At 44.1% G+C, this 23,965-nt stretch overlaps 1 protein-coding gene across 2 annotated transcripts in view; it reads left to right on the top strand.

Moving 5' to 3' along the window:
- ARNT2 (aryl hydrocarbon receptor nuclear translocator 2) overlaps window positions 1-11,577 on the top strand; it is a 144,488-nt gene extending 132,911 nt beyond the window's left edge. For both annotated transcript variants that reach the window (XM_056571943.1, XM_056571944.1), the window contains 4 exons: window positions 327-462; window positions 9,937-10,102; window positions 10,424-10,560; window positions 10,813-11,577. In XM_056571943.1, coding sequence (XP_056427918.1) covers window positions 327-462; window positions 9,937-10,102; window positions 10,424-10,560; window positions 10,813-10,911 — 538 coding nt within the window. In that variant the 3' untranslated portion in view covers window positions 10,912-11,577. The remainder of the gene's footprint in view (window positions 1-326; window positions 463-9,936; window positions 10,103-10,423; window positions 10,561-10,812) is intronic.
- The last annotated feature ends 12,388 nt before the right edge of the window (window positions 11,578-23,965 follow it).

Here is a 23,965-nt window from a genome sequence, read left to right on the forward strand (position 1 = left end):
AGTAGAAAAAAAACTGCGTATGTTATGGTAATGGTAATGTAATGGTAATGTGTTCAGTTTAGTGCATAAAATATATACAGTGTATACCATACAATATGTAATCAGTAATGCATCACGTTTATTCTCCTGTTCAATGTAGGTCCCAGAGTTGGATCCCCACCAATCATAAAGTGATTTAATAATATGACATCACTTTATGAGATGGTAGTACCCCTTTAAATTGGTTATCTAGTCATCATACAGATTATGTAGGGTATGCCATACTGGTTTAGATGTAGAATGAAATCTGAGAAGAACCCCTGTTTATTGCCATTTTATTATTCCAGCTCTTCAGTGGTCCATGTGGCTGGTGTGAATGAAATTCAGTCTCCAACCGGCACAGGGCAGAACTTAACGCAGATATCCCGGCAGATTAATGCCGGGCAGGTTTGGACAGGAAGCCGACCGCCATTCCAAGGACAGGTATTTTCACTGCCAGATATCTGTATGAACAGTCACAATGGGCCTCATGTCATTTGTGTTGAGTCTGTGTTTTTACTGCTAGAAATGTTGACATCTGTGACATGATTCTAAAATGGCCCAGATTTATTAATCTGTCTGCCCATAGCAACCAATCAGATTTAATCTCAGACAGATTGATAAATCTGCACCAGTTGTGTACAATTTATTTCAAGATTTGAGTAAGGAGAGTCTGTAAGACAAATCTAGTCTGTACCAGTCAGATACAGTTGAAGTCATAAGTTTACATACACCTCAGCCACATTTATTACAATTTAGCAAACACTGGAGAGAAAGGTACGGAGCTACTAACCCGATAGTTTGATAGCAGCAAAATGCTTCACTTTCACGTCCATTCAATAAACAAGCAGGGAGGCGGCAGATGGAAACGGGGGGCCACAGCCGTATCAGACCGTTAAGTGCTTCGTCAGGCCCCTGGGGTGATATGGCTGTGGCCCAACACCTGATTCCCCCATTTCCATTTGCCTCCTCCCTGCTTGTTCACCGAATGGACGTGAAGTGAAGCATTCTGCTGCTATCAAACTATCGGGTGAGTTGCTTCGCACTTTTCTCTCCAGTGTTTGCATTGTTCATTCATTCTTTTCATGCGTGCAGCACCACCATTAGCAGCATACATTTTTATTATATGCGAGCACTAGCTATACCATTAGAGGGAAGATTTGAATAGGACGTACAGTGGCAGTGCCAGATTTTCTTTTGTGGTCACACACACACTTTATTACAACTTTGTTTTTTCCAGCTCCTGACATTTAAAGGGGTACTCCACTGCCCCAGCGTTTGGAATATTTTGTTCTGAGTGCGGGCTGCGGGGGTCATGACGTCACGGCCACGCTCCCTCTATGCAAGTCTATGGGAGGGGGCGTGGCAACTGCCATGCTCCCTCCCATAGACTTGCATTGAGGGGGAGTGACGTGGCCTTGACGTCACAACCCCCGCAGCCCGCAATATGTTCCGAATGCTGGGGCAGTGGAGTACCTCTTTAATCCTAGTACACATTCCTAGGATCAGTACTACATTATGTCAAAATGATACTAGAGACAATGATTTATTTCAGCTTTTATGCCTGTCACCACATTCCCAGTAACTTAGAAGTTAGTTTGGTTAGTATTTTGTAGCATTACCTTTAAATTGTCAGACTTTGGTTACAATTTTTGGTTACATTTTAAATAATTTTTTTATGAAAGAACTTTGTCTGAGCCAGTTTTGTAGGCCTCCTTGCTTATTCAGTTCTGCCCATAAAGTGTACCTAGGGTTATTTGGTAAATGCTGCCATGAATGCACCAGACTTTAAGAGGTGATTTTCTGTCTACAGGCACAGTTAGCTTGATACATGTATATGTCAGACCCACTGGAATTCTGATATAGGGTGTTATAGATGAAATGATTTGTTTGTAATTATTTGCTAAAAATATTGCTTGGTCACATACAAAGTAAAGATCCTCAACAATTGCTAAATGCTGTAATTTGTTGAGATAGAATCTATTGAGGATGGAAATATGAGTTTCTCTATCGACTCCATTGGGGGACACAGACCTTGGGTATATGCTGCTGTCTCTAGGAGGCTTGACACTATGGTAACAGAAAAGTCAGCTCCTCCCAGCAGGATATACCCGCCTCCAGGCCACTGAGCTAATCAGTTTTAGCTTTGTGTCTTAAGGAGGTAGACACTGGTCTGGAGTTCTCTCCAGACCAGGTCTCATATTTTTTATTTTTCTAGGTTTAGGAGACGTGTTAGTGCTTTATTCCTTTTTCTTTCTGTTTTTAGGTGGTGACTCAGGAACTGCGGTTCATTGTTTCCCCATTGCGATTGAGGGGGCAGGCATCTTGGATGTACTGTTAACCCCCTCTCGCCAACGGTCAGAGCCTGGGGTTGTACCTCATGGGTCCGGGTCCCCCTACCTCCCTGCTCATCTCGCTATTACAGAAAGCCGGCATGATGCAGGTGACAAGCTGGCTTAAGACTTCACTAGAAGACTTCTTTAGGTAAGTTCTCCAGCCACAGGTGAGTATTCTTTCTCCTTAGGTCTTGCAGCAGCTGGAGACCCCTGTTTTGGACCACTATTCTTCCTGAAGCTGGGGCTGGCCATGTAATAGTTTAATCCTTCCCTGCAGGGGGACAGTTTTTTATTATATAGGGGAGCAGTATTTCTACAGTAAGGGGCACATTATCCGGGGGACAAGTCTGTGTGGAACATTTTATTTTTTTTATGTCCACGGCGGCGGCTTATTCACTGCGGGCGTTTTACTTTCACTTTCGGCAGCCGCGGCTGCCGACGGCACCTCGCTCGCTCCGTTCCCCTGGGCGCATATGAGTTCACTACAGGCGGCGTGTGAGCTCGGAGCGGGCGCCATTATTAAGTAAATCTGTATTTCTTCGGCGGACGTTAGCTCCACCCACCAAGCCGCAGGAGTGCTTGAGGAGCCCGAACTGAGCCACCAATCAGCGCTGTGCGCGCGTTTAGGTTCAAGCAAGGAACAATCAAAGCATCCTTGCACCTGACCCGGCCCTCTCCTGCCATCTCTCTCCTGATTGCCCTGGAGCAGAGTTCTCCTCACAGCAGCTGCCTAGGGACACAGACTTGGGTGAGACTGTTCATTTTTTACTATGTCCGTGCCCAGAACTGTCCCTCCCTCAAAACAGATAACTGGAATATTAGTTACTTATTACACTTGTAAAAATTGTTCTGCAAAAATGCCAGGTTCTGCTGAACCCACTTGTTCTGGCTGCTCCACTGCTCCCCCAGACCCCCCTGCTATTTCTAACCCAGATGCTCTTTCAGACCTTGTGGGTTCGGCCGCCCCTCCAGCCTGGGTTTCCTCCCTCTCACAGTCTATATCCGACTTGGCCCAGGTCTCCCGTTCTGTGGTGTGGTCTTGGAGAGGTCTACCCTTCACCGGCCCTCTAGAAGGACCCGTTCCCCTTCTCACTATGCTTCACGCAAGCGTACTAGGGGTGTCTCCTCTGACTCATCCCTTGAGTCTTCTGGTAGACACAGGCGCTCCCTTCGCAGGTCTCGCCCTGCCGCTTCTTCAGGCCACACGCGTCATTCCTCCAGAGGACGTTCCCGTGGTCACCACTCTGGCTCCCCAGAGCCACGTACCCGGTCGGAGTCTTCCTCTTCTAGGGCTGCCTCCACTCGTTCGCACTCACCTGGCGAACTGGCGGACGAGGTTTCCGATTCGGCATCTGACTCAGAGGATCGTTCGGACACAGTGGACATGGGGAACTCATTGGTTACGGCAATAAGAGACACCTTTCACCTAGAGGACCCAGAAACTTCGGATGTAGCTCCAGAAGTGTCCTTTCATCGTGCCTGACCGGCACCCAAAGTGTTCAGCTCTCACGCTGAATTTGATGCCATTCTGGAATCTGCCTGGAGGCACCCAGACAAGAAGTTTCAGGGACTGAAGAAGGTTCAAGCGTGATATCCTTTCGCCAAGGACCTCGTCTCTAAGTTGACTTCCTCTCCATCGGTGGATCCTCCGGTTTCCCGCCTCTCTAAAGCTACTACTCTACCGCTGGCGGATGCAGCTGCCTTTAAGGATCCGGTAGACAAGAAGGTTGAGACTTTAGCGAAGTATGCCTTTGAAGCAGCAGGTTCCTCCCTGCCTTCGCCTCCACCTGGGTGTCGAAGGCCCTTTCGGTTTGGTATTCCCAACTCCGTCAGGGCATTCTTTCGGGATCTTCCCCGGAAGAACTGTCTGCTCTGGCCCTCCAATGTTCCAAAGCTGGAGGCTTCCTGTGTTCTGCTTCCTTGCAATCAGCTCGCTGTGCTGCCTTTGCAACAGGTAACCTAGTGGCTCTCCGTCGTTCCATATGGCTTAAAGCATGGAACGCGGATGCTGCATCCAAGAAGTCTCTCACCGAGATTCCTTTTGCCGGTTCCCGACTTTTCGGCATGCGCCTGGATGAGATTATCTCTGAGGCGACAGGTGGCAAGAGTTCTTTATTACCTCAAAACAAGACTAGCGCTTCTTTCCACAGAAAGTCTTCTTCCTTTCGGTCCTTTCAAACCTCTGGCCCCTCTAAAGGGTCCGGCCAGGCGCCTTCGCATGACAAGAAGGTTCCCTCCTCCAAGGCGCTTCCCTCTTGGAAGTCGGACAACCGTTCCGGCCGTTTTGTGGCCAAACCGGGCAACCGGAAACCCACTTCTGCATGAAGGGACGGCCCCATCCGCAGTTTTTTCTCGGGTGGGAGGTCGCCTCTTGCTCTTTCGAGACGTTTGGACCATGCACATTCAGGACTCCTGGGTCAGGGACATGGTATCCAATGTATACCAGATAGAATTTGCCTCCCTTCCGAGGGATCGTTTTTTTCAGTCCCGGGCCCCCCGATCTCCTTCGCTTGGGAAGGAATTTCGGGAGGTTCTTCAGTCCCTTCTTATCCAGAGAGTCATTGTCCCGGTTCCTTCAAGGGAACGTTTTCGGGGTTTCTATTCCAATCTTTTCGTGGTTCCCAAGAAAGGCAGTTCTGTGCAGCCAATCCTGGATCTCAACCGTCTCAACCAGCATCTTCTGATCCGCCATTTCCGAATGTAATCTCTCCGTTCGGTGGTGGCGTCTATGGATCAAGGGGAGTTTCTTTCCTCGTGGACATCAAGGATGCCTACCTCCACGTTCCAATTTTTCCCGGCCACCAGCTGTACCTCCGCTTTGCGGTTCCGGAAGGTCATTTTCAATTTGTAGCTCTCCCCTTCGGTCTGGCCACTGCTCCACGAGTCTTTACCAAGATCCTGGCGCCCGTGATAGCTCTGTTACGGTCAAGAGGGGTCTCAGTGATACCCTACTTGGACGACCTTCTCATCAAGGCTTCTACCAGAGCCCAGACTCTGGAGAATGTGAGCCTCACCCTTCAGACCTTATGTCGCTTCGGGTGAATGGTCAACCAAGACAAGTCTGTCCTCTCCCCCACCCAGTCTCTGGTCTTCTTGGGGCTTCAATTCGACTCGGCCTCTGCTCGGATTCGCCTCCCGCCAGATACCATCCCAAGTCACCATCCGTACTTGCATGGAAGTCCTGGGTCGGATGGTGGCAGCCATGGAGGCCGTACCCTTTGCCCAGTTTCATTACCGTCCTCTTCAACTGGCGATTCTTGCCCGGTGAGACAGGTCTCCCTCTCTCTCGATCGCAAGATTGTTCTCCCTCTTCGGACCCGTCGGTCTCTGCTCTAGTGTCTCCGCTCCCCCCTTCTTCTTCAGGGGAGATCGTTCTTTCCCCTCCACTGGCAAGTGGTCACGACAGATGCCAGTCTGTTGGGCTGGGGGGGTGTTTTCAAGGACCAGGCAGTTCAAGGCCTCTGGTCTCCCCAAGAAGCCCTTCTTTCCATAAACATTCTGGAACTGAGGGCGATATATCTTTGTCTGATTCATTGGGAATCCCTGCTTCAGGGCCACCCTGTCCGTGTCTAGTCGGATAATGCCACTGCTGTGGCGTACATCAATCGGCAGTGTAGCACTCGCAGCTCAGCAGCCATGACCGAGGTGACAAAGATCCTCCTCTGGGCGGAACACAAAGTCCGGCCATTTCGGCGATTCACATTCCTGGAGTGCTCAACTGGGAAGCGGATTTCCTCAGCCGGTCCTCAGCGACCCCGGAGAATGGTCTCTTCTTCTGGAGGTGTTCGCACAGATCTGCGACCTCTGGGGTATCCCGGACGTGGATCTCTTCGCGTCTCGACACAACCGGAAAATTCCGACATTTTTGTCAAAATCCAGGGACCCCCTGGCTCTAATCGTGGATGCCCTAGTAATTCCCTGGTCGGGCTTTGTCCTGCCCTATCTGTTCCCTCCCCCTCCTTCCCAGGGTCCTAAGGAAGCTCAAGGCGGAAGGAGTCCCGCAATTCTGGTGGCTCCAGTCTGGCCCCGAAGGGCATGGTACGCCGACGTGGTCTGGCTCCTGGACGACGTTCCGTCTTCCACTTCGTCCAGACCTACTGTCACAGGGTCCCTTTTGCCACCCCAATTTACAGTCGCTGCATTTAACGGCATGGCGGTTGAGACCGCGGTTCTAAGGGCCCGCGGTTTCTCTTCCCAGGTAATTCGCACCATGCTCAGGGCTCGCAAGCCCTCCTTTGCGAAAATTTATCACCGTACCTTGCGCTCTAACTTTCGTTGGTGCGAAACTCAGACCTTCTCTCCAGTTACTTTTTCCGTTCCCCGTCTCCTCTCCTTTTTGCAGTCAGGGTTGGAACAAGGGCTGGCTCTCAGCTCCCTCAAGGGTCAGGTTTCGGCCCTTTCTATTCTCTTTCAGCGTCCTCTTGCTTCCAATTCGCATGTCCGGACCTTCCTTCAGGGCGTGTGACATGCTGCCCCTCCTTATCGGTCCCCTTCTCCCCCTTGGGATTTGAACTTAGTTCTAGGCGCTCTTTAAGACGCACCTTTTGAACCTCTCAGGGAGGTTCCCCTTCGCCTCCTATCCTTTTCTGATAATTCACCAGGACAAGGTTGTTTTCCGGCCAGATCCGTCCTTCTTACCTAAGGTCGTTTCGGCTTTTCATCTCAATGAGGACATCGTCCTATTGTCCCGCTCCTTCTCATCCCAGGGAGCGCTTTCTCCACAAACTGGATGTGGTACGTGCTGTTCGGACCTATCTTTCTGTCACCTCTTCCTTTTATCCGTGCGATTCCTTTGTTGTCCTTACGGAAGGTTGTGAAAAGGGACAGCCTGCTTTCAAGGCCACTATTTCTCGGTGGATCCGATCTGCTATTTCGGAAGCTTACCGCTGCAAAGGGAAGATCTCACCCTTCAGGGTTTTGGCTCATTCCGTTAGTTCTGTGGGGGCATCCTGGGCTCTTCGAAACAAGGCCTCGGCCTTGCAGATCTGTAAAGCGGCCACCTGGTCATCTTTGCACACTTTCTCGAGGTTCTACCAGGTTCATACTTTCGCATCGGCTGATGCTAGTCTGGGCCGTAAAGTGCTGCAGGCGGAGGTGGTACAGCCGGCTGCCTGACTTTTTCTCTGCCCACCCAAGGGACGGCTTTGGTACGTCCCAAGGTCTGTGTCCCCCAATGGAGCCGATAGAGAAAAGGAGATTTTTTATTCTTACCGTAAAATCTCTTTCTCGAAGGATTCATTGGGGGACACAGCTCCCGCCTTTTTCTGGTGTTCCTATTCGGTTATCTGTCCAAGGGGGTGTTCAGTTTATTTTTCTTCTGGTTCTCGGACAGTTCATGTTTTTTTTTCCTTTGACCTGTCGGTCTCCTCCTAATGCTCTGGGACTAAAACTGATTCGCTCAGTGGCCTGGAGGCGGGTATAACCTGCTGGGAGGAGCCGACTTTTCTGTTACCATAGTGTCAAGCCTCCTAGAGACAGCAGCATATACCCAAGGTCTGTGTCCCCCAATGGATCCTTCGAGAAAGAGATTTTACGGCAAGCATAAAAAAAAATCTCCTTTTTAACCCCTTAACGACGCAGAACGTATATTTACGTCCTGCGCTGGCTCACGCGATATGAAGCGGGGTCACGCTGCGACCCCGCATCACATCGCGTTGGTCCCGGCGCTCATCAATGGCCGGGACCCGCGGCTAAAACCACACATCGCCGATCGCGGCAATGTGCGGTATTAACCCTTTAGAAGTGGCGGCCAAAGCTGACCGCCGCTTCTAAAGTGAAAGTATCCCGGCTAGTCAGTCGAGCTGTTCGGGACCACCGCGGTGAAATCGCGGCATCCCGAACAGCTTACAGGACACCAGGAAGGCCCTTACCTGCCTCCTCGGTGTCTGATCGACGAATGACTGCTCTGTGCCTGAGATCCAGGCAGGAGCAGTCAAGCGCCGATAACACTGATCACAGGCGTGTTAATACACGCCAGTGATCTGTGTAAGAGATCAGTTTGTGCAGTGTTATTGGTCCCTATGGGACCTATAACACTGCAAAAAAAAAGTTAAAAAAATGTGTTAATAAAGGTCATTTAACCCCTTCCCTAATAAAAGTTTGAATCACCCCCCTTTTCCCATAAAAAAAATAAAACAGTGTAAATAAAAATAAACATATGTGGTATCGCCGCGTGCGTAAATGTCCGAACTATAAAAATATATAGTTAATTAAACCGCATGGTCAATGGCGTAAACGTAAAAAAATTCCAAAGTTCAAAAAAGCGTATTTTGGTCACTTTTTATACCATTAAAAAATTAATAAAAAGTTATCAAAAAGTCCGATCAAAACAAAAATGGTACCGATAAAAACTTCAGATCACGGCGCAAAAAATGAGTCCTGATACCGCCCTGTATGTGGAAAAATAAAAAAGTTATAGGGGTCAGAAGATTACATTTTTAAACATATAAATTTTCCTGCATGTAGTTATGATTTTTTCCAGAAGTGCGACAAAATCAAACCTATATAAGTAGGGTATCATTTTAACCGTATGGACCTACAGAATAAAGATAAGGTGTCAGTTTTACCGAAATATGCACTGCGTAGAAACGGAAGCCCCCAAAACTTACAAAATGGTGTTTTTCTTCGATTTTGTCGCACAGTTATTTTTTTTTCCGTTTTGCCGTGAATTTTTGGGTAAAATTACTAATGTCACTTCAAAGTAGAATTTGGTGACGCAAAAAATAAGCCATAATATGGATTTTTAGGTGGAAAATTGAAAGGGTTATGATTTTTAAAAGGTAAGGAGGAAAAAACGAAAGTGCAAAAATGGAAAAACCCTGAGTCCTTAAGGGGTTAATGACTTTAGCTGAAGTGTATGTAACCTTTCAGCAATATGTATGGGGAAACATAATATATAGTATACACTGATCAGCAATAACATTACATCTGAATATTGTGTAGGTATAATTAGCTCTGACTCATTCAGTTATGTTCTTTGCAAGGCCCACAAAGGTGTTTTAAGTCCTGTAAATGGTCCAGTTCTGATGCTCATGTTCCCAATGAATGTTGTAACATTTTGTTTTAGACAGGGGTCAGCAAAAGGCACTGGAACCGGTCACACAGTACACATCCACACTGTCTCAGGTTCACTAGTTGTTTGTCCTTGTACCAATTTTTGTAGATACTAATCACTGTATACTGAGAACACCCCACAAGACCTGTTACTTTGCAGATGCTCTGACCCAGTCATTTAGATATCATAACTTGTCCACTGTCATAGTTCAGATCCTTACCTGCTACCATAGTCATGAGATAATAAATGTTATTCATTTCACCTACCTGTCAGAGGTTTTAATGTCATGGCTGATCTGTGTATTATTAAGTCGCTCGATCACTTGAAGATTTATCAGGCTATATGAGTTGATCACTGGAGGTTTTATCAGCTGGACCTGTGATCACGGGTGGGGGGGGGCTGGGGGGTTTGGTGTGCGTGAAGTGGACAGCGCCTTGAAATGTTAGAATTGTGTGTGCCTTCTTTTGCCTCAAAGTGGGAAGCCAGAATCTAAGTTATTTTAAGAATATTATGTTTCTTATATCACAGCAAATTACCACACAATCTGGAAAAGCTCAAACTTCTCCATTTGGTATCGGAACAAGTCACACATATACGTCAGACCCATCCACATATAGCCCTCTGTCAAGCCCAGCAACATCATCCCCCAGTGGAAATGCTTACTCTGGCCTGGGAGGAAGGAACGCAGCATTCAGTAAGTCTACATTTTTTACTTTTTATAGCCAACCAATAAATTCTGTGCTGCATTGTCTTGTGGATTTTCTTGTAAATGTTCTGACCCATGTGAACTTATCCTTAATCAGTAACAACTGTTAAAATGGGTCAATACGTCAGTGTAAAAATAGGTGATGACTTTTTCGTTTTTATCATCAGTTCTACAAGAACACAGAGCTGGACATAATTCCTAGTATAAAAGCATCTTACTGACAATGTCATAACTATCATATTCTGCCATGTTTTTGTAAAACCATTTCCAATTAGCTCTTGTATTTATTTACCTTGCCATTCTGTGCAGCTGAAACAGGACAGAGTGGTAGCCAGTTCCAAGGACGGGCATCAGAAGTCTGGTCACAGTGGCAGAACCAACATCACAATCAACAGAGTAATGACCAACACTCCCATCAGCAGCCAGGTCAAGCAGAAGTGTTTCAGGTACTGTGCCACTGCTTAATGTATAGTATGAGACTTGTCTACAGTAGATGGAATCTAAACCCTCAAAACCCGTAGAATAATTTATACCATTCCCATTCCATGACCTACAGTCTGGTTTAAGCTGATAGATACTCAGGGTAAGCAGAAGGAATGTTAACTGAATTGTAAGGAGGGTGATATAGTGATATGTCAGGGTTAAAATATTAAGATTTGACATTTGTAAACTGAGATCTAAATCCCTTTTATTCCCAGGATATGCTACCGATGTCTGGAGACCCCACCCAAGGAACCGGTAACTACAACATTGAAGACTTTGCAGACCTGGGCATGTTTCCACCTTTTTCTGAATAATCCCAGAGAAGAGGTCTCCTTTTCTGTGTTACCTGTATCAACTTTGTATTGTAAGACAGTGAAAACCAGAGACAGTATTATCTCTGCATTTGCTCCCTTCAAATGGCAACATTTGCAGTGTCTGTAAAACCACAAGCTGGAAGGCTCCATACGAGCCCATTGCTGCCTCCGACTGTGATGCTTTTGTGTTGCAGACTGCCCCGCTGACAGCGAAATGTAAATGCAAGACAGAAAATACATTGCAATCATCTGGCACATTGTTATAGAAAACCCCACTGACTGCTACAGTGGTTGCATCTTGTAACTGGAAAATCATGTTCACATGTAACAAGTCTAGAATGTAATGGCAGTAATATGACCTAGGAATCATTTGTTTGTCTCTGCTATATTGTCACCACTCGGGTCTGTCTACCATGTACTTGTGTCCCAGACTCCTTATTCCACTGTGATCTTATCTGGGATGTACTAATATGGCTTTTACAATGACAAGCCACATGGTTACTTAACAGTCAAGTTGTTATGTTTTGTGAAGCGTATACATTGTGTATTTTGTACTACTGAATGTCCTGTAATAATTCTCATAATGCATAGTCTGACTATGCTGTATTTTGCTAACGTCATTTCATTAAAAAGTGACACTGGCCATGTTGTTGGTGGTTACAATGATTTGTGTGCTGTTCCTCGATTGTGTGACTGATCAGATTCTACAAACATACCGTTCCATGTTTTAGTAAGCGCTTGTCCGTCTCCCTTAGGGGTCAGTTTTTTTTTTCCTCCCCTCAAATCCTGCTTAAAAACCCACGCTAGACGGAAACCCATTCTGCTCCGTTTTGTGGCCGATAGCGGAGTAAGTTGACCTTGAGAAAGGCCACACAGCCGAAACGCGTTGTTTCATGTTTTTAACATGATTTGCTACCCTAATGTTTTTTAAGAAGACAAGATAAAAGCTTGTGTTTTATATCTACTGATGTGTCTGGTAGTGCTGAGGGATCTTCACTCCAAGTGAGTTACTCTTTTCTACTACGTACCTTGTCCACGGCAGCAACGCCCTGACAGCACCTGGAGTAATCAGGGATCATGGCAGCTACAACTCGCATGGAGAGGTGAGCGGACTTTTTCCTTCTTTTTGCTTAGTTGCATATGCTTTCATCGTCTAACTCAATGTTTCCCAACCAGTGTGCCTTCAGCTGTTGCAAAACTACAACTCCCAGCATGCTGGGAATTGTAGTTTTGCAACAGCTGGAGGCACACTGGTCTATCCTGCGCTACAAAAATTACATGTAGAATCTGGCTGGTTTCTACAGAAAGCACTAGAGAGGCCCAGCTTATATTAGAGGAGTATTACATGGGCATGATGTTAGCTGATGTAAGCGGCGATCAATTAAATCAGCATGCATTTAAGGAACCTATTTAATAGCTAAATTATCCTGCAGGATCGGCCACACAAACAATTGCGTTCTTTTGTCCCTTTGCTTCCTGCATTGTTAACCGCACATTCTGTATTACAGAAGGAGATGTGCAGCTGATGAGCAGTGGCTTTAAAAACCTGCTTAAAAAACGCAATCAGTCGAGGAATGGGCATTTGCTGAACGCTGGGACAATTTCACAGGGCAATATTGGCCTGTACATCCACAGGTACTATTACCATCTGCTCTGCCACTTAGGCTATATTCACATGGCAGAATGTACGTGCAAAATTGATTTCAATGGGATTCTGCTGCTCTGCTCACAAAGCAGAATTTCCGCAGCAGAAACATTTGCCACGGAAATCCCAATTCTGGTGTCCGCAGTCTGCGGATTCCGCTTTGAAATGCATTGCCGTTTATAATATAGGACAGCATTTCACAAGCGGTCCTAGCAACGGCACTCTGCTGTCTGTGGAATATCTGCCAGAAATTTTCCGTGCGATCATTCCACTATGTGAACATAGCCTTAAAGTTACACTCCCGTTCAGAACTTTGTTTCACAGCGTGTCACTGGAAATCAGATCCACCGAAATAAGGTTGTTGCGTAGCAGAAGACTTCAGTGATGTACATTTACTCCATAAGTCAACAGGGATAAATCTGTCACTCATACAGGCACCAGAGATTTAAATGTCAGCCTCTTTCCTGTCAGTTATTGATAAAGACAGAGATTTCTGTCACACACACTTATAGTGAAGATCACAGTTTAGCCTCCATGACTATATACATATGAGCTTATAGGAGAATATAGAGAAATGGATGACGACACCACTCTCCTAAGGCAGTTATGGTACAAGCTCTTCTTGCTTATGTAAAGCCGTACTGAGGTATCATGAAGTTTGTTGAGAATTACAAGAGTCCATCAAGTTCAACCTATAACCCTATTGAGTCCCTACTCAGTTGCTCCACTAGAAGTCTATGCAAAGAAAAGATGGGATCTGCCAGCCGACCGGGGAGTGAAGCTCAATGCCGCCTGCTTACCCGGCTTATATCTCATAATAGCAGCAGGTTTTAAGAGTGAGTGACATGACAAAAGTTGTTCTTTATGACAGTAACGCTTCAATATGGCATATGATCAGAAGAAGATAATTAGCTGAATTCCCGGGGAATAGGTTGTTCTGAGGGTAGGGTGTCTCCTTGGGAAGACTGCTAAGCTTGTGTAGGGAGTCAGACACTTTTCCCGCCGGTCGGGTCCACTTTATAACCGCAGCTGGCTCTGATGTCCGTCATTTAAATGTTTAAATGCCATGATGAATAGCGATCACTGTATTTAAACATGAAATTCCGGTAATCCCTGGGGTCTAAGGGATCCATCTGCAGCTTTGCGTTGTAATCACGGGCTGCAGATGGGTTGCTTAGAAGGAACAGGAACATACCTGTTCTTCCTGGTCCACGGTGGATCGATGATTGCTTAAGGCTGCCTAAGGCAGCCCTTAGCAATCGAGTGCCGAAAACATAGATTAATGGAATGCAATAGCATTACATTGATCTATGTAATCCCTTATCCCCTATGCTTATGAAGGATTTTTATATGCCCATATCATACACACTCACCATCACTAGTAGTATAGCATCACTGGTTTAATTCCAGCACATTTGCATCCATGGTTTTTATTACTGTAACTGGGTCATGTGATCACAAGTCTGACCCACAGAAAACCACAATGTTTAATATGTCAGAGGAAGTTGTCTATCCTGGGTCAGCTGACTTTCTGTGAAATACAGGGTGACATAATCACCTATTAGATTCTCCTAGAGGCTCCCAGTCCCTCCCCTCCCAGCACTATCTGTATACTGCTACTATCTCTGCAGAATTAAAATATATAGTGGTTATACACCTTCCCTGAAGCTGTGTTCATTTTCTGTTTTGGTGCTTTTTACCACAGTTGCACAAATTAAGGTGAAAACATATAATTTTTGCAGCAATTTTGGAACATCACAGCAAAAAAACTTTGAAAATGTGTCATGAATGCAGTAGGAATGAAACATGTGAACACAGCCTAAAGACTTCACATCTTCATAAACATCTTAATTGTGATTATATGCACACTTTGGGGGACATGTATCAAAGATTTTACACCTGTTTTGTGTGTATTTTTTTGCGCAAAATTTTGCGCAAGCGCTTTTTTTTCCCATTTTTTTGCGCACGTTTTGGTAGAGCATGTTGTCCAGATGTGGCTGAATCAGGGTACCTTGGAGTGACATCTATAGTACACATGGATTTATTACCTGCGTTCTTTTCCTTTGCACCAAAAATTTTGACGCAAGTGCGTCTTTTTCCCCACAAATATAAGCCAACTTAACTGCACGTAGCAATCCTTTCTATTTCTGAAGGAAAGTTCTACTAAGGAACCACCAGAATGTTTTTACTTTCCGATCTCAATTCCTCCTTTGGTTTGCTTTATATTGCTTTTTACTCCTTGGTTATTCCAAAGCACTTTTAAAATAATTTGCATATAGAATATTTGTTTACAGTTCAGTTATTCATTAGATCACTTGTATATTGGTATTGTTATTTTATGATCCAACAATTTAATACATTTACATAGGAAATGTTTGATATCTTACTTATCATTGAACAAGCTCCGTCACATTAAAATAGCTTTGTAATCCACTTAACACTGTAGATCATTCTCCTTTTATTTTTACAATGTACTGCTTTCCGTTATACTTTTCCCCAGCGCCCGGTAAGATGGTGGCTATCACTGATAGCCAGCCATCTTACCATGTGACCATCTGGGCATGCTGGGAGTTGTAGTTTTGCAACATCTGGAGGGCCACAGTTTGGAGACCACTGTATAATGGTCTCCAATCTGTGCTCTTCCAGATGTTCCAAAATGACAAATCTCAGCATGCCCACTCTGTCGAGGCATGCTGGGAGTTGTAGTTCTGTAACATCTGGAAGACCACAGATTGGAGACCATTATACAGTGGTCTACAAACTGTGGACCTCCAGCTGTTGCAAAACTACAACTCCCAGACTGCCCAAGCATGCTGGGAGTTGTAGTTCGTCAACATCTGACCCTTCAGATATTGCCGAAATACAACTTCCAGCATGTCTGGCCATGCTGGGAATTATAGTTTTGCAACAGCTGGAGGCACACTAGTTGGGAAACATTGTTGGTTTCCTAACTCTTTTTCCCAACCCGTGTGCCTCCAGCTGTGCTTCCAAACTATAACGCCCAGCATGTACTGACAGACCATGCATGCTGGGAATTGAAGTTGTGCAACAGCTGGAGGCACACTGGTTTGGAAACACTAAGTTATGTAAAAAAACTTTCAAGTGTTTTGCAACCAGTGTGCCTTCAGCTGTTGCATAACTACAACCCTCAGCATGCACGGACTGCCAAAGGGCATGCTGGGAGTTGTAGCAGTATGCCTCCAGCTGTTGCATAACTACATGTTCCAGCATGTCCTTCTGCTGTCACTGCATGCTGAGATTTGAAGTTTTTGCAACAGCTGAAGGCACACTGGTTGTGAAACACTGAGTCTGTTTCCGTGTTTCGCAACCAGTGTGCCTCCAGCTGTTGCAAAACTACAACTCCCAGCATGCACGGACAGCCAAAGGGCATGCTCGGAGTTGTAGTTTTGCAACAGCTGGATGTTTCCCCCCCCCCCCCCCCCCCCTCCCTCCAATGGGAATGGACAGGGTACACTCACATGGGCGGAGGTTTACAGGGAGTGCTGCAAGATTGAGATGCAGCAAACTCGCTGTCAACCCCCGCCCGTGTGACTGTACCCTAAAAACACTACACTACACTTAAATAAAATAAGTAAAAAACACTATATATACACATACCGCTACACAGCCCCCCTCCCCTCCCCAATAAATATGAACAACGTCTGGTATGGCACTGTTTCCAAAATGGAGCCTCCAGCTGTTGCAAAACAACAACTCCCAGTATTGCCGAACAGCCATTGACTGTCCAGGCATGTTGGGAGTTTTGCAACAGCTGGAGGCACCCTGTTTGGGAAACACTGGCATAGAATACCCCTATGTTCACCCCTATGCAAAACCTTAATTTAGGCCTCAAATGCGCATGGCGCTCTCACTTTGGAGCCCTGTCGTATTTCAAGGCAACATTTTAGGGTCACATATGGGGTATCGCCGTACTCGGGAGAAATTGCCTTACAGATTTTAAGGGGCTTTTTCTCCTTTTACCCATTATGAAAAGGAACAGTTGGGGTCTACACCAGTATGTTAGTGTATAAAAATAAAATTATTTACACTGACATGCAGGTGTTGCCGCATACTTTACATTTTCACAAGAGGTAAATGTGAAAAAAAAAAAACATTTTTTGGGACACAATTTAGCCAGAGTACGGAGATACCACATATGTGGGCGCAAAGTGCTCTGCAGGCGCACAACAAGGCCCATAAGGTAGAGTGCACCATGTACATTTGAGGTGATTTGCACAGGGGTGTCACAGATGTTAAATGAAGAATAAGGACATTGGTATAATTGATGTGTTATAATTGGGTGCAAAAAGTGGTATTATTGTGAGATTAAAACTCTACATAATGAAGAAAAAAATTCTAAAACTAATAACGAGGACACACTTACTGTTTAGGTGCAGATACGCTGCAGACAAAGCTCCTACTAAATAGAGCTGCGGTGTAAATTTATGCTCTGAGGAGAATTCTAAATTTAAACGCAATTCAAGAAAGTAGCTGCACAAGAATGATAAATTTAACGCAGCTGCACCAAATTTAGACAACAGGCAGAGGGGTAAAAAACTTCTATTATACACTGGAAATGAAACATGTCCCCCTTTGAGTAAGAAAACACATCAAAACTGAATGTATTGTGAACTGACACCAATGCACTTATGAGTCTCAGCAGTTTCGGCTACTGGTTTCATGAGTCTTTCCACGTGATTAGCTTGGTCACATTAGGTGAACTTCAGTGACTACACTCCACCCTCTCTCTGCAAAGCCAGAGGATTTGTGGAAATTGTAGGGGAACATGAGAAAATCATTTCTGCTCTGAAATAGAATCAAGATGGCCGGAAACTCTTGCCTTCCACATCAACTGAAAATGGTAAGCACAAGGCATACTCAAGAATATCTATATTAATCTATAATAATAGCATTAGCTGCACTATATTAGCAAAAGGGAATATTTTCTAACCTTTCATGCAGTTACCAGGGCTCAACCTATGTAGATACAAATATTAATCCAATCTCCACATGGAATTAAAGGGGTACTCAGCCCCTAGACATCTTATCCCCTATTGAAAAGATAGGGGATGAGATGTCTGATCGCGGGGGTCCCGCTTCTGGGGACTTCTGCAATCTCTGCTGCAGCAACCCAGACATCCGGTGTACGGAAGGAACTTCGCTCTACGTGACGGCGGAATGGCGATGTGGGGCAGAGTCTTGTGACATCACGGCGAGACCCCCGCGATCAGACATCTTATCCTCTATCCTTTAGATAGGGGATAAGATGTCTAGGGGCTGAGTACCCTTTTAAGGAGGCATTTTTCCTATTTTGGGCAGAAAAGCCTTATGCTTTGTGGGTTTTCAGCTTTCCTTATATTAAAAAGGAGAAAACAAAGTTCTAAAACTGAACCCTTCCCTTCATCCAGATCCTCTCCACTACCCTGTTCAGCATATGACACTTTACTATGAAAACCATTCTATACTGGATCTCATACAGAATGAACACAGTTACTACCTGTGTCCTTGTAACTGGTCTACAAGGACATCCAAAAAATTCCAGATTCTAGAAGCTAATATTCCCTTATTACAAAGGGTTAAACATAAACATGTAGATTCACTCATCTCAAGTATACAAGGAATGCATAAATTGCTCAATTCCGCTGTTTATTTTTAGGTTGACTAAGCAGTTTGCAGATATATACAACATATACAACCTGTCATCAGCTAATAATATACACTGATCCTGTATAAAACATCATATGAATAATGGAGAGATGTGAGAGAAAACAAATACTTTGGAAAGATAAAGATTAGGAGTTCTAGAATGGTCCATGTCAGGTCCAAGGCCTGATTATGGAAACATACATGTGTTTTATATATATGTATCTGTGTATAAACTAAGACCTGGGGGTGAGGGTCATTCAGACTGTGCGTTTGTGTATTGCAGTCAATTGGGGTCTGTCTGCTCTTTTGAAGTCAAAGGCCCTTTGAAGCAGCAGGATGTAAGGGGTCTCTGGTCCCATATATGAGATAAGAGATGCCCCACCTGGTGGGATCAGAGGGGAGGGGGGAATGGAGTTTCCCTCCAAAGAAGGAGAGATAAGATTTAAAATGCTGGACTCAACTGTTGTTCAGGGCTGTGCCAAAAGCTGACAAGAACTGGACTCTCACTGACAAGGACGGCTATACCATCATGCTGTAAGAACTTCATCTTTTGTTTTCTGAACTTGCCTTGCTAAACTCTTTCATATTTTTGTAACTGTATGTCATTTGTTTATTTATATATATAGCACTGTGATACCTTTTATCAGATTAAATGTTTAACCCCTTAACGACGCAGGACGTATATTTACGTCCTGCGCCGGCTCCCGTGATATGAAGCGGGATCGCGCCGCAATCCCGCATCATATCGCGTCGGTCCCGGCGCTAATCAACGGCCGGGACCCGCGGCTAATACCACACATCGCCGATCGCGGCGATGTGCGGTATTAACCCTTTAGAAGCGGCGGTCAAAGCTGACCGCCGCTTCGAAAGTGAAACTGAAAGTATCCCGGCTGCTCAGTCGGGCTGTTCGGGACCGCCGCGGTGAAATCGCGGCGTCCCGAACAGCTGATCGGACACCGGGAGGGCTCTTACCTGCCTCCTCGGTGTCCGATCGACGAATGACTGCTCCGTGCCTGAGATCCAGGCAGGAGCAGTCAAGCACCGATAATGCTGATCACAGGCGTGTTAATACACGCCTGTGATCAGGATGAGAGATCAGTGTGTGCAGTGTTATAGGTCCCTATGGGACCTATAACACTGCAAAAAAAAAGTAAAAAAAAAGTGTTAATAAAGGTCATTTAACCCCTTCCCTAATAAAAGTTTGAATCACCCCCCTTTTCCCATAAAAAAAATAAAACAGTGTAAAAAAATAAATAAATAAACATATGTGGTATCACCGCGTGCGTAAATGTCCGAACTATAAAAATATATAATTAATTAAACCGTACGGTCAATGGCGTACTCGCAAAAAAATTCCAAAGTCCAAAAAAGCATATTTTGGTCACTTTTTATAACATTAAAAAATGAATAAAAAGTGATCAAAAAGTCCGATCAAAACAAAAATCATACATATAAAAACTTCAGATCACGGCGCAAAAAATGAGTCCTCATACCGCCCTGTACGTGGAAAAATAAAAAAGTTATAGGGGTCAGAAGATGACATTTTTAAACGTATAAATTTTCCTGCATGTAGTTATGATTTTTTCCAGAAGTGCGACAAAATCAAACCTATATAAGTAGGGTATCATTTTAACCGTATGGACCTACAGAATAATTATAATGTGTAATTTTTACCGAAATATGCACTGCTTAGAAACGGAAGCCCCCAAAAGTTACAAAATGGCGTTTTTTTTTTCGATTTTGTCGCACAATGATTTTTTTTTCCGTTTCGCCGTGCATTTTTGGGTAAAATGACTAATGTCACTGCAAAGTAGAATTGGCGACGCAAAAAATAAGCCATAATATGGATTTTTAGGTGGAAAATTGAAAGGGTTATGATTTTTAAAAGGTAAGGAGGAAAAAACGAAAGTGCAAAAACGGAAAAACCCTGAGTCCTTAAGGGGTCAATTAATCAGCTCTGGTCTTTGATCTCTAAATATATGAGCTCACCTTTCTGAAGGCAGCTCTGGTGGAAACACGTTTATCTAAGGGTTAATTTAGTGACTTGCTGGGACTAGTAGTGGATACCCAGAGGTCTGGTGGCCTTAACCCTTGCACCATCACACTCTCTCTAGCGTCTTAGCTGGACCGATAGGGTGTGAGCGTGACAGTCCAATGCAAAACATACTGAACCAAAATGTAGAATGGGTCCTTAGATCACTTTATTGGAGAGACCGGACCAGTAGCTGCCGTGCTTCATACCAGCTGTGTAAATATATGCACACAGTCATTAAATGGACGCAAGAGAGTAAGCAACCCGTGAGCTATGTTCTCCTCCTTCCTCTCAGCAAGGATTGTTTTTGGGTTCCTGAACCCTCCCAGATAGAATTTGGAACATTCTCCAGTAGAGCAACAAATTTTGTTTTCCTTCATCCCATGTATCACCGCAATGAGGTAAATCGGCGCTCCATTGTTATGTCAGCCCATTGATAATATGTGATCTTATAAGGGGACAATTAACTGAAACTGAGTCATGTTTTCTGTCTGAAATCCATTGTTCCATTTTATATCCGATTCCTGGTGCTGACTCAGGTTACTGTTTTGCTCTACAGATAGACATATGTAATCCGGTCCCTAAGGTGCACTTAGGGAGTGTTTTCCTTTCTACACCCTCATGTGAAAAACCATCTTGCTCATAAATAACAGTGATATTTTTCCAGGAAGATTACATTGAGGAAACATAAAAAATACAAGGCATATTACCACACAACAATGAATCAATGGCAATATAAACAATTATGTGAAAGAGTATTGCAGAAATAGCATGTGGATTGTTAACATAAAAGTTCACACTTGAATGGTAAGAAATCATCATTGTCAGATGTGGTTAAGAGGTTTGTAAACTGGGCAGTGCGGGATGGTCAAGCAACCAAGTGGGTCCATAGGACTCCCTTCCATTCTGCACAGATTACGTGACCAGCATGGGTTTTCCATTTGTAGCTGTCATTGGAGCATATTACATTCAATAGTATTGACACTTTTACCTACCCAACCAGTTGTTGTATTTGGATCAATATATTGTTCACTTATAGTGTTATTGCTCCTAGTTCAGGGGCTTAGAGCTACTTAAACTTATCGGTTATAAAAAAAAAAAAATTTAAAAGCCACTTAGGGTCTATTCACTCGGCAGAATTTCCACTTGCAAAATTCCGCTTGTGAAATTCTGCCTCAAATTAAAGCCCATAGACTTCTATGGGATTCCACGCTCCCATTAACACTTCTGAATTTCCGCAAGTGGAAATTCTGCCGTGTGAATAGACCCTTAGGATGCATCATAAGTGTACTTTGTGCTACAAGCAAAAAGGTATCCCAGGATATACTTCTGCATACCCAAGGCACACCCATTGATTTTAGATTAAAGTATTAACTACATTCTAAGCATAATCTTTTACATTTTTTGTGAGATTTAAAAGGTAGTCTACTATGCTTTAAAAGGGAATCTGACATCTGCAATTCATGTTCCAAACTGACAGTTAGCTTTTAAGTCAAGGAGACACATGGTACCTTTCCCTTCCATAATGTAGAAACAGTGTTTACTTTTTTCTATGGTGCTTAATGTGAAAGAAGCATTCCCAAGCCCCTAATGTGCTGAGGGCTAGAATGCCTCCTCACACTCTGCCTGATTGACAGTCAGCTGGATGCCCAGTCCTGTTTCCAAATCTTGCGCCTGCGCGCAACTGTATGCATAGAGCAGGGACAAGATTTAGAAACATGGCTCGGCTTATAGCTGACTGTCAATCAAGCAGGGACAGGGATTGGAGGAAGAGTGAGGAGGCATTACAGCACTTCAGGGACTTGGGTGACATTTGACACCAGAGAATAAAAGCATTTGTCTATGTTATGGAAGCACAAACAGAGGTATATGAAAGGCACCATGTGTCTCCTTGGACTAACAACTTCCTAATATTTCGGTAGTTTGGAACGTGAATTGCCGCAGACAAATGTCCATGACAATGTGACTAAAAGAAAAGTATATGTTTGGAAAACAGACTGAACATAGTCACCAGTAGTCCACATTTGCTCTTTTAATAAGTGCTCTGCAATATATGTTGATATTCCTAGGTATATTGCCAGCATACCATGAAAACATTATGTAAATGGTTCATAAGATGAGCTCTGTGAAGATGTCAGATTGCCCTTCAACATTAATACATAGAAAGCTTTGTTCATACCAGATATTTTTGGTGCATTCTGGATAAACCAGGAGCAGTTCCTGATATATACCTTGACATTGACTCTACTCGCCATACCTATGCATGAAATTAACATGCACACACCAATGATAATGTAAACAAGCTATATATGGGAAGGGGGCATAAACTTAATACTACCACCTCTATGTATCCCTAGCTACAGGACCTGGACAATACCGCTCTGCTTACACAAAAACTAAACATATAAATCTATAGGAGCCACTTGCAACAGACACTGAATTTCAATAAAAATATATTTTATTAGCTTTAATAAAAAACATGAAATTAATGTGGCTCCCTATCCTTACTTTCTCCATTGACTGGCATCAGTACAATGTATACATTACCTCTTTATCACCAACAGCTTGTACATGATGAGTATCAAACATTCAATACTCATAACCCCTGGGTGTGTATCTAAAATATGAAATGAATCACCTGAATGTTGTCATGTGGTACATTTTTGTTAAACTCTTTTTCAGCATTTTCATGTTGTTCCAATACATTGTACCAGACAGTAAAACAGAATGTGCCATACACAATTGTTCTATTCATAACTATGGAATGTTAAATGGTAACACCAGTTAGACTTTACCACTATTTCTGCCTCTTTAGAATTGAGACATATATATATATGTGTGTATGTATATATATATATATATATATATAATTTGTCTTAATTAGTATATATATATATATATATATATATATATTAGTCTTAATTAGTAATATATATATATATATTTAAATTAGTCTTTATGAATATGTATATATATTAGTCTTAACATTATATACACACACACTCATATATATATAGAGAGAGAGAGAGAGCAATCTATCTGTGTGTGTAAATAGTAATTTGAGGGGCCCAATATCAGCTGGTCAAGTTATAATGTAATAACTTATTTCTACTGAGAATTGAGGTGAATTGTCTCATAGAGTTGATGGAGTGGATTTTGCATGCACAGCCATAAGAAAGTGAAGGTGTCTGTTCTCTCTTGAGAAGAGGCCAAACAAAAGCTAACAGGATACATGAGAAGTTCCAGAGGTTGACCTGTATACTAAGGTGTCCGTTCTGTCTTGAGCAAATGGAAGGAGAGTCGAGGTGTATTTGATGCCTGTTGTCAAGCATAGCTCTGCTATCAATGAAGACTCAAGGGGCCAGTGTACTGTATTTGCACAGGACAATTATAACATCTCAAACCTTTTGAACTCTTGTTGGATGAGCTGCACTGCAAAGTTAAAGGGGTACTCCACCCAAAAATATCTTATCCCCCCTGTGATCTCCGGTGTGGCACCCCAGCCATCCGTGCACGGTGCGAACTCAGGCCCCCTCCCCCTCTCCATTTATGTCTATAGGTAGAGGCGTGACAGCAACATACTAGCCGTCACCCATAGACAACAATGGAGAAGGCGTGACGTCAGTAACGCGGAAGCTCCATGCTTCCATGTTCCGGACACCACCGATGCCGGCCCAGAGATTGTGGGGTTCCCAGCAGCAGGACCCCTGCGATCAGACATCCCATATCCT

Source organism: Hyla sarda, chromosome 4, assembly GCF_029499605.1.
Source record: "Hyla sarda isolate aHylSar1 chromosome 4, aHylSar1.hap1, whole genome shotgun sequence".
Taxonomy (NCBI): Eukaryota; Metazoa; Chordata; class Amphibia; order Anura; family Hylidae; genus Hyla; species Hyla sarda.